Below are 12315 nucleotides of genomic sequence, written 5' to 3'. Positions count from 1 at the left end.
TATATTAACAGAGACTTGGAATTTAAATACCACTTCAGAAATGCAGATAATTCAATCCAAACTAAAGTGATGCCTGCCAAGAAAACAACTGGATTTTTCTCTGACAAATGAAATAGGCTTGTTCATTTGTTTGCTTACTTAGTTGATTAATTTCTATGCACCCATTCCTGAAGACTCGGAGCAGCTAACATGCAAAATCATTTCATAAACTAAAGACAACACCCTCAAAAATAATAACATTTGCTTATTCATTTAAACTTATTGGCCACCTAACTCCAGTGGAATAAATATACATGCAATATAAGCAACATTAATATGTACAGGTGATCCTCATTGCACAACCACTCATTCAATGAGCATTCAAAGTTATGATGGTGCTAAATGTGGAAGCCTTACTATAGGTCCTCACATGCAGCCATCACAGCACAGCTGTTGTCACATGATCACAATGCAGACACTTCGCAACTGGCTCACAATCAGGACTCTGCAATATGTCACAGTCATCTGATTGCCATTTGCAATCTTCACTGATGTTTTCCAACAAGCAGAGCCAATGGAAAAGCAGGCAGAAGGTCACAAATGATGACCTTATGACCACGGGATGCTGCAACCATACCACAGCCATCACCTCATAAATTGAGCCAGAGTTGTGAATTCAGGAAGACACCCCCAGCCCAAAATCACCTCTGAAAAGATGTGTACAATTCCATTAAGAGTCAAATGGAAGAACATCACTGCCTTGTCCTTTTGAGACAAAATTAATTGGTCCTTACCTGTCCCATCTTCCACATTCTCAACCTCCATTACTTCTGTGTTTATTCGCCCTCTGAAAATGTAGAGGGATCCATTGATAGACTTAGTACGCTTAGATGTTTTTTTCCCAGCAACTCTGTAGTTAATGAATATATAGTGAACAAAGATGTTTATTAAGTATTGGACAGTTTCAACACAACAATTTGCCCCTTACAAACATCCTGCCACTGAAATTGGGATAGGAGTACATTTGCCACTTCCTGTACTGGTAACCACGTAACCATAAACACTATCATAAACCTTTTGTGGAGGAGTATTTAATAAAGGAAACGATACAAGCACGTAGCGACAGATGGCAAAGCAACAGTTGGCAACTAAAAATACAACCCATCTTTATGACAGGATCTGAAACCATAGTAATATTAAAGTAGTTAGTTAGTTATATATGTATGTGTGCAAGTATGCATTCTTGTATTGTATTGATTTATGTATTTGCCCATCTCTCAATTGCTTTTGTTTAGTGGTTGTTTAATTTGATTTAAGACAAAACTTCTCAAGGATCAACCAAAAAAGGATGCCAAGTCAGATGATTTAATTTCAGCAGAGATTCTGGATGCTGCTAAAGGTAGATAACAGGTAGAACTGAATAATAAGCGTCCTGCTGGATCAAACTCAATGTAGATCAGCATTATCTTCCCCCTCAAAGCTGGCCAAGATGCCTCTGAGAAGCACACAAGTAGAACATAAACTTGTCCACCTACCTTTTTAAATCATTGTTTAATACCATTGCAGCACATCACTATAGGTGACAATGATAAAAACGAAGAAGAAAAAGCTGACATAACACAGGCAACAGAAGGAGCAAACCTGTAGAAGGGGACTTCAATCCCTTTCACCAAAGGCCAGGACTTCAAAAACCTTCTGAAATACCTACAGGATAGGTATCATGATCTTGGGGGGACCTCATTTCAGAGGATAGATAGTGCACTTCCAAGGTGTATAGTATTGTTTAATTGAAGGAATCAGGACTATGGCAATCCTGTTTGATCAAATCAACTAGTAGATACTATGGGTGGTCCCTCAAGTAACCAAGTCTAAACTGCATAAGGCTTTCTAGGAAATGAACTGCACCTGGAAATGCACCTGGAAACGAACAGGCATTCTTTCATCTTGTGGAGCTGATATGTTACATGGGTATGCCTCAGCATTCTGGTCGGGTTGTAATTGTGAATTGCCCAGAGTTTTGTTTTAAAACGGTCAGTCACATAAATCTTATAAATAACTTTAATAAATAAAGTTTTTAGGTTTCAGATGGTCTTCAAGGACAGCACCACATATAGTGCATGACATTTGTCAAGCTGTGAGGTGGCCAAGGTATGTCTGAAAGGTTTCCTGATCTAGCAGAAAGGACAACTGTCATGCCAAACAAAACTGCATAAAGGCCTTTCTGGACGCAATTGTTCTATTGAGCAAAAATTTTGAATCCAGGAAGATCCCTCAGATTGCATGTTACTCTTGACAGAGGAAATGCTACCCCCTCCAAAATTTTCCCAGATCTAGATGCCCCAAACACAGCCTTAATAGGAAAGAGTCAGAGACAGTTCTTCCCCATTTACACCCTGCCTCAAAACAGAGGCTCAACAGTCTCATTCAGATGGCCTGGTGTCAAAAGGTATTACTGGGTGTTATCAGCTTACTGATGATACCAAACCCTAAACCAGCAGATGACCTCGCCCAGCTGTTTCATGTAGATGTTAAAAAGAAAGGGAGAGAGGATAGAACCTTCCAGCACTCTACCTGAGACCTCTATAAAACAATGGTCTCTATCCCCAATACATGGAGATGGTTAGAAAGACACCACTATTGATGGAACTGAAAGGCACTGAGAAATCAAGGAGTACCAGGATAGATGTACCACCCCTACCTCAGCTCCACCACAGACATCTACAGCATCACCAAGGCTGCCTCAATACTAAATCCTGCCTGAAACCTGCCTGAAAAAGAACTAAATAATCCACTTTTCCAGGATTATAATCAACTGCAGGCTGGCTACCTTCTCCACAATCTTCCTCAACAATGGAAAGTTGGAGGCTACATGATAATTATGGAGAACATTTGGGGTCAAGTCCCAAAGATGCTTTTTCAAGAGGCAGTTGGACTTTCTTTGTTTTCCCAGAAGATGTTAAGCTTCTATCTAAGAAGCTTTTTCAAAGCAGCAAAATGTCTTCAAGAAAAACAAAGAAAATTCAGTTGCCTCTTGAAAAAGCATCTTTGGATGCTTTGCATGACCTGGAAAACTGAACATCTCCATAGACATTTGAGGTCAAGGACTGAAATAACAAAGTTTTTGTTCGCTTGTTGTTATTGTTTTGGAAGAGTATTTTGCAAACTTCATAGAGATCTGTCCAAGGTTCTGACAAGCCTTTTCACCTTTGTCTTTTTAAGCATGAACAGATAAAATGCGATACTAAATATAAACATGCCTTCTTTGGAGAGGCATTCTTGAAGATCCTGAGAAGAAGCTGAGCTATGGCAGAACAGAAATCTTCATAGCTATTTGTTTGGGTTGACCTACTAAGTGTAAATAAAGGTTTTGAATATTATAGATTGTGTGCTTCTGTTTTTGCTGTCCCATCTGATTAATAATCATCATGTGTCAATTAAAGATGATCCTCTTAGAGTTACGTCAGGGAATGGGGCAAGGAGGGGAGTATACCATTTTAAAAAAACTTATTTTTATTCTGGTCTACGGCCATAATAGCAATAGCACTTAGACTTATATACCACTTCAGTGCTTTACAGCCCTCTCTAAGCAGTTTACAGAGTCAGCATATTGCTGCCAGCAATCTTGGTCCTCATTTTACGGACTTTGGAAGGATGGAAGGATGAGTCAACCTTGAGCTAGTGAGACTCAAACTCAAAGCCTGCAGTACTGCATTCTTACCACTGTGCCACCATGAAATATTTGATTTCATTTTTATTTTACAATATTAAATCATTTGTATCCACCGGACTAAATTCCATTTGAAGCAGTCTGTATTTTTGAAACAGCAAGCAACACAAAAGCATAAAGTTTATTTTTTTAAAGGATGAGCAGGTGGCAGTAAATCAGTGATTTTACACCCACATAACGATGAACTGCAAAACAGAATGTGCGAGTAAGTAAATTTGTGTTACCCAAATTACAGCAATAAATTCTAACTGCCCCCCCGCAACAATCCTGCACACATACGTGTATGGATGTGGACATTTCTATCCATGATGCAAAGAACATCGTTTCAGTTACATGTGGGCAAACACTGCACTGTGTAGGCAAAGAAAATATTGTAGCTTTTCTCCCTCAAATACTGCAACCTTCTTTTGGGGTCACTTGATAATGAATCAAAAGATCCATGAAACAATCCTGTAAATTTGGCTCTAGTCTATCTATATGTAAGAGCCTCGGTGGTGCACTGGTTAGAATGCAGTACTGCAAGCTACTTCTGCTGCAACCAGCTGCCTGCAATTTGGCAGATCGAATCTCACCAGGCTCAAGGTTGACTCAGCCTTCCATCCTTCCAAGGTGGATAAAATGAGGACCCAAAAGTGTTGGGGGCAATATGCTGACTCTGTAAACAGCTTAGAGAGCGCTGTAAAGCACTATAAAGCTGTATATAAGTCTAAGTGCTATTGCTATTGCTATGTATACCATGATCTTTGGGGCTACAGCATGGAAACGTGGCTCTAATACCAGCCTAGACATCCATACATCATAGAACACTGAGGTATAGTTGACATTAAACATTTTCCCACTGTATAAACTTGTTATAAAGTTTTATATTTGGACACTGTAACTGATTAGTATGTCACTTATTGAAGTCTGATGCTAACTAACTCCAGAACGTGGTAGACATTCAGCTTCATTCTGCACTGAATTTAAACAGCCGACAGAGAGAGATAAACCATCACAAATTATAGCAGCTTTGCCACATCTAAATATATCTCTTAAATAGTAGGTAGCATGCAGAAAACTCCTCTATTTTTAATGAAAATCAGATTCTGGAGAATGGGACAAAGCTTGCTTTGGAATTACAGGAAATATAAACACAAATTCTTTGGGGAACCGAAAGTGTCAGAGCCGCCATATCGATCTCCAAGCCAAACTGCAGAAAACTTGCTCACTGATGCCTGTTCTGTACAAACAAGAGCACTCTCTCAAAAGGCAATAGAACATTTTGTTTCCCAAACTCAGTGTTCTGGGAAAACTGCCTGCAGAAAGGGAAGGGCTGTATCAATCCAAACTACTAAACTGAAGCAGGGGGGAAAAAATGAGGGGGGGGGGGCTGAAAAAGAAAGACTCAGGAAGACTCCAATGAATGAGGAGGAAGTCAAAATCTACTAGTAAAGGATAGGGGATGCTTTTGCTTTACCACATGGAATCAATGGCATTTCTGGCCGTGGGATGACCTTGTCCAATACATAGGATCTAGGTTAGTTAGGGAAGGCTACTATAGTATGAAGAATCTTTATCCTATTAGCCTATTCTCTTCCTAACTGACCTACAGACCTTTTGAGTAGGTATTTTCCTCTTTTTACTATTACTGCTCAATTTCACCCATGCTTTGTCCTTCCTCTTTAAAGGAAGATGCTCTTAAATTCATTTAGAAGTATGAATAAAGCCAGCAGAAACTCATCCTACAGGTCACCAACATTATTAGCTTTACTCCAATCCATGTCCTCCCCTCCCACTTAAATATCACTTGAAAGGAAAGGAGACAGCATGAATGAGGCTAGTGGGATAACCTAGAACTACCTGTACACCCCCAATCTTAGATAGCATGATTCTTCCCAATTAGTCTGATGCATGCCTTCCCCAAGGGGGAGGGGGGGGACATTCCTTTTGGATCGCCCACCAGATCAGATGAGTACCTAATTTCAGTCCTCAGTCAAGCCTACTTTCCCAAACAAAAGGGAAATGAATATGAAAACTGAGTAATCTATTATATTAATCTTCAACAGCATTTGCAAGTTGTCATAAGCATGTTTTAAGGCCCACACAGTTATGCAAGATCATGCAAGAATCATACTTCAATAAAATATGCAGATTTTAGAGTTAAATGCAGGATCTTGGAAGCTGCAAGAGGAATGTCCAATCCTCATTCATAGTCAGTCAATTAAGGCTGATTTTCTGTGAATGACATAAAAATTTTCCCCTACATCTGGGCTGAGTTGCTGTTTGGATTCCCCTTCTGACGCTTCATTGTTTATGTCTACCAACACCCATTCTCCTCCATGCTGCATCGAGAGCCCAGGATGGGACATACCAAAGCTTGCATGTCCACGGGTGGGTCCTCGTCCGGCTCATCACACCGAAAAATGGCACTGAAGATCGCTGGTGAGTGTTATCTAACAGAACGCTTTCGGAGACACAGCTACTGACTGAAAGGAGCTGAGTCAAAAGCTGGGGTCTCTTCCGGGGGCTGGCTTTTATATCTTAGTACAGACTCAGCTAAATGACGTCATAGGAAGGAGTCAACCCATCCTGGGCTCTCAATGCAGCATGGAGGAGAAACAACATAAAACATTTATTTCCATGTATTTATTATTAAGGAAACTGAGCAAAGAACACAGACAGTGAATTTACCTGGATTTCCGCTTGCAATAAACAAGCAAGTTATCAAAAAGAAAAAATGTTCTCTCCTGGATGTTTCCAGCTGAGATTTTTAGTAAGTTTCCTTGAAGCAGAAGCTGCGTCGAAATGTCCGTCAGGTTGGAGCCCTAGAATACAAAAGAACTATTTCATGATTCTATCCCATTACAGAACATATTATCAGAATTCTGGAGTCTCAATGTTAATCAAATCCATCTTTCACAGTAACCGCTGCTTAGAAATTATTTGACTAATTCTGTTGTTAGTGTTCCTTTTTTAATATCATCTGTCAAAAAAAAATCAAATTTTAAAAAGTAAATTAACTTTCTCTACCCTAGCACCCTCCATAAAAGATATTTGCTAAGGTTTGTTTTAATTTTATATACATTTCAACTATTCAGTAACTAGAATTCGCTAATCTGCCTACATAGGTATTTGAAAAACCTATAAAAAGCCTATCAAGAGAGCAATAATACATAAAGGCAAAGTAAAACCAATTGTAAAATAAAACAGAGTAAAGTTATAAAAACATTGAAATAATTGTTTAAAAGCCTAAGAGTAGAAAGGGCTTTACTTATCACTGCCCAGAAACCAACAGATAAACTGGGGTGTACAAAAAGGAGACAAATTCCGCCAATGGGAGGAAAAAAAACTTGTTTTCATTGATAAAAAGAACATTGATGCTCATTGAGGAGCACTGATTGTGTTACCTAGTTTGGTTAATGAAATGTCTGCAAGAACACAACCAAGTTGAGAAAGCACCAAGGACCCCCCATTTCAACCTTGAGCTAAAAAAATCCTCCTTTATTGAAGCCTTTTAGCTAAACCAACTCACTACAGTATATTTGGCAAAGGTCTTTGGCAATTTCCATAAGATGCAGAAACACAGCCAGACGAACTAATACCACTTTGTTGTAAGGTTACATTAATAGAATCTTGAAAGTCTTGAAAATACATCTTCCCTTCTTCGCTTTTACAGTCCAAGAAGCTAAAGGTAGTCCCTTCTGAGACATTTGCCATTCTCTCATCTTTTTTCCTCTGGACTCAGCTGCCTCTTATTTGACTACTGTTTAAGCTTGGGAGGGGGGGGGGGAGGGGCGGAGGTGGACTGAAGACATCTCTGCAAAAGTGAAGCCAATGATTGCAGCAAAGACCAAGGAACCAGTAAAGAGACCTGTTCCTTGAAATCTTTCTGGTTTAGGAGCAGACACAAGATTGCCAATGTATGCTCCTGACAGTTGTTCCCCACAAGAGATCACGGGACAGCGGTCTCCTGCCCAAGCTGGGTTGCCGAGCCACACAGGTTGAGGAACACTGTGTTAAAGACCTGAATAATTCTGTGTTATAGGACAAAGAAGAATGAACAGAAATGAAATATCTGAATGGATTAAAATTATCTGATTGAAGTTAAAGCAAGACATGTTTTTGCTTTTGGCAATATTTTATGGATTTCCTGCTGACACTAAGACTGAAACAGTGATGTTTTATGGATTTGCCTATAAATAAGGGATGCAATAAGGGATGAAGCAATAAATTGTTTGCAACCTTGGAGGGAATGAACAGTCACTAAATTTGTTACTACTTGTGATGAAGGTTGGAAGTCACTATATGTACACTACACTTATTTTGCAATGAGTTTGGCAGGGTCTAACTTCCTTATCTGCAGTGCAAACCAGACTAAGGAAGTATATTAGATTAATATGACCTACTGATGTCTTCCTAGGAAAAAAGACAAAAATTAGTCCAGAATTGTGAAACACAAACCACATCAGCAAAATCTTTTCTTATATATTTTGATACGCCCACGCTAGCAGAAATGGGGTAGTGGCTGGGTAGGTAAACTATAACCAATTCTGGAGATTTAATAAAATACTATTAGTAGTAGTGGTAAGGCGAAGGAACATCACATCAACAGGAAGCATTCACATAACTGCGCAAAAAAGATGAAGCTTAGAGAGACTAGCTTTCTTCACATTATTTGCTGAATTGGTATCAAATGTGAAACACAGATTTAAATCAGGAACTTCCTGGCTCACAGTTCAGTCTCATGGGTACATTACTAACTACTATGCCACATTCTCAACTCTATTTAGAACAGGAGCCTTTAAACTTGACAGCTTTAAGACTTGTTTAGAAAACTCCCAGAATTCCTCCTCTAGTCATGTTAGCTCAAGAATTCTGGGAGCTGGACTTCCGGTTTGAGCTTCTTCAGTGACAGACCGAAACCTCGTCTCTGCGAGGTTTCGATCCATGCTTGCCACTGGAGAGCCCCGAGCAGGCTGGTTTAGGGGCTAAGCCACCCTGTAGAGGTGGTGAAGAGGGGGGAGACTGCCTGCAGGGTTGAGGAGAGCTGCATCTCTCCTCCCCAGCTGGCCATTACTCCCTTTCCCGAAGGCGGTTATAGCGGTGGTCAGAAACGGCCACCACAAAGAAGAACTCGACCGGAAAAGAGTGTGCAGGAGGAAGATAAGAAGAGAAAGTTTTGGTTGACCAGGTCAAACAGAAAAAGCAACAAATAAGATACCTTGGAATTGAAACTATTAAAAAAAAAACATTGTTCCCCAAGAAGATTTTTAAGCTACGAAGAAGAGAGAAAAGAGAAAAGATTTGGTGTTTTTTTTCTCCTTTTCCTACACTGACAGCTAAGACTTAACCAAGAAATTGGAAAAAAATTCACTTTGACATTAATAGGCATTTAATGCTGAAAAAAAAAAGTCAAAGGGATAATAAAGATTTCTGGATAATCAAAAGCTTTTGAAAACAGGAAAGGAGAGAAAAAGAATAAAAGGGCAGGATCTGGAAGTGAGGAGACTGCCTGGAATTAAAAAGAACTTACAGCAAAATCTCAACAAGACTTCCAAAAGATACATTTTAACTGAAATATCGCAACAAAAACCTCAGGAAGAGAAAGTGGAAAAAGAAATAAGAAGAAATAACTTGGGACTATTTGGATTACTTGATGATTTCTGGATTTTTGGTTATTGAAACAGAACAGACAAAAGTATAAATATAATGATTTGAACTGAGATAATCAAAATAAAATTGAGAAAATTAAAAGAGGGGAAAAACTATATAGAAAATGCAGAATAGTATAAGATATGGAATAGAACACAAAAAGGATCATGAAATTGAGTTTTGTGTTTGTATAAAGAAGTTCAACCCGGGACCATGGTATTTTCAAAAAAGATGCTTTATTTGTATTTTGTATGTGTGAAAACCCAAATAAAACTTAATTTAAAAAAAAAAGAATTCTGGGAGCTGAAGTCCACAAGTCTTAAATTTGCCAAGTTTGAAGACCGCTGATTTAGAAGAACCTGCTGGTTTTGAGTTCAGGATTCCATAACACTTATTTGAAATAAATTAGGCTGTACCTATGTGTGATACAAGAATGATTCTGAATTGAGTAGGCCTGTTCGATAGTCTATGTCATATAGACTATAGTTATTCAGATACGTGTGTAAAATATTTCCAGTTCTTAAAAATCAGTTTTTCCTAAACCAGAATCTTCCAGATGTGTTCAATAGACAACGAGGATTTAGTCTAACAAACCAGTTGAGGAAAGCTATTTTAAATAGTATAATTTTCATATCTTGTTTGAAATTCATGAATCTGCATCCATGCTTAGTAATACTCAGCTATCCAAATAAATCAAAGACTGGAACTTGGTTATAACTGGCAAGCAAGGTTACAGAAAATGTGTTTGGTAAACAAATGTGATGCACCTCACTCAGATCTAAACAAAGAAAAGGCAATCACAGGCTGCACGCAACCCACATAAGCTATTTATTTTTGTCCCTCTGCTCCCCAAGGAAATACCATTGAAACTTGGCAATATAATAGGCAGATATTGATGGTGAAATTTCAGCCTGTTTTCTAAACTTTTAATTGATTTTACTAATAGAAATGGGAATTATTTGTCTATGAGAAGCTTGTACTCTCATCCTAACATTAAACTCCACCAAAACATGGGCTAAATATACAGCACTGATATAACCCAATATACAGAAAAATTCAAAAACTTTAACATTCAGATCATCAGGTGTTCAGCATGCCCTTACTGATAGAAAATAGAAAGTACTCCATTAGAGCCAAAAGTAAAGTAAATATGAAAAAAGGACCATGAATATGAAATATAAGAATAACTCTGATATCCATGTATTATTGCAGCTCGCTCTCTATATTGATTTTTCTTTTTTAAAAGTACAATATATTTAGGGATTTTCCTTCTTTACTTCTTCTGAGGAAAATAGAAGAAACATCCCTTCTGGTTATATTATTTTCTGGCTGCACAAAGTATATTAAATTAAGATCAGCTTGTAATATAGGCAAACTTTTAGAAGTACATGAAGTTACATTTTGAATTCTCCATACAATGGAATAAATCAGCAAGAAGCTTTCATTTGCCTAAAAGAAAATCCTGTTAAACATATCAGAAATTCTTCTAATTCTCAGAATCTTTGTTGTGCTCCATTTAAATCCTTACCACAATCTTATTTGTTTCCTTATTATCACTGCTATTAACCCACTATTATCCTAGCCAATCTCAATTGTTTTCTTATTATTACTGTTGGTAGCCCATTGCTATCCTGGATTAATTTATTATTTTGTTTATTACATTTGTTTGCTGCCCATTTCACCACAAGATGCCCCTGGACAGTTTACAAGGTTAAAAAATGGATTTGGATTGGCAAAGTAGTTTCTGAGACTTGAAAGCTGACCCTCAATTCAGAATAGATTTATATTTGTGCTCAGACACTGAACATTCTATCCGTTGACCAACTTGCTATCCAAAAATAAAAATAAAAATTACATAGTTGGATATCGACATCATCCACATGGCTCCAGTTGGATGCCAAAAAAGAAGTCTGAAGGAGAAAATGAACAAGTCAAAACAAAACAATCTCAAAGTGGAATAAACACTCTAAACATGAGGAAGTTTGTATGACTTCTAACAGATGTGTCCAGCAAAAGAATTTCGGCTGGTAACCATCAGCTTCTCAAACATAGGATGCTCCAGACACCAATAAGTCCAGGAAGTCATTTAGCAAATTATATTCTAGACAGCAGAATAAAAAACACATTTGCTCACTGGAAACCTCTTCTCTTGCTTAATCAGTGGCCTCTGTCAAATTCTCATGCCTATCAAATACTTGCAGAAATTAGTACTGGATGGCCTTTTGTCCAAGTAAAAAAAAATCATACTCAATTCATAAAATGAATTTTAACCAACTCAATTAGGGATGTAAAAATTGGATAGACAAACTGTATTGTAATACTAAAACAGAGAATAAAAAGAATAAAATAAAACAGAAAAAAAACTCCTACAAAATTGACAATAGTAAACAAAAATAAATTTAAAATTTAAATCATGGTAAAATATTTTAACATGGTTTAGAGCAGAGGTGAACAACTATGGCCCCTTCACAACCTGTGGACTTCAATTCCCAGAATTCAGGAATTCTGGGAGCTGAAGTCCACAGGTCATGAAGAAGCCATAGTTGCTATACACCATCAAAGCTTTATAATAGCTAAGCAAATCCTGACTGACTGCCTTCATTTAGATATGTAACATTGGAAGTCCAAATCAATCAGCACCTCCACCATCTTATTCTGCATCAAGTATTACCTGAATAATACAAGGAATCTTTTCTCAACTACTTGTCAACAGCAGTATCATATGTTTAATTTGTTTCGATGCAAAGTTCTCACTCGAGGCATAAATGATCATATTTTGGGCATATTATGTGAAGACCCTGCTCTTTGAGAACTTTATAATGCTGGGAACAGTGAAAGAAAAGAGAAGAAGGGGGCGACCAGCAGAAAGGTGGATGGACTCAGTTACAATGACAATAGGTGCACCACGGGAAGATCTAAAAAAGCCAGTTTAGGGATAGATTATCATAGAAAAAAAAACTATCTGTGTGATCATTAAG

The 12315-nt window shown here is 37.9% G+C and overlaps 1 protein-coding gene across 2 annotated transcripts in view; it reads right to left on the bottom strand.

The window, feature by feature from the left end:
- Positions 1–12315, bottom strand: part of PREX1 (phosphatidylinositol-3,4,5-trisphosphate dependent Rac exchange factor 1) — a 222152-nt gene that overhangs the window by 71945 nt on the left and 137892 nt on the right. For both annotated transcript variants that reach the window (XM_026697513.2, XM_087929017.1), the window contains exons 7-8: positions 6377–6510; positions 774–889 (exon numbers count right to left, since the gene is read on the bottom strand). In XM_026697513.2, coding sequence (XP_026553298.2) covers positions 774–889; positions 6377–6510 — 250 coding nt within the window. The remainder of the gene's footprint in view (positions 1–773; positions 890–6376; positions 6511–12315) is intronic.

Source organism: Pseudonaja textilis, chromosome 3 (assembly GCF_049901715.1).
Source record: "Pseudonaja textilis isolate UNSWEBS1 chromosome 3, rPseTex1.2, whole genome shotgun sequence".
Classification (NCBI taxonomy): Eukaryota; Metazoa; Chordata; class Lepidosauria; order Squamata; family Elapidae; genus Pseudonaja; species Pseudonaja textilis.
Note: the sequence above shows the minus strand (reverse complement) of the source record. Positions and strands in the feature narration are given on the sequence as shown.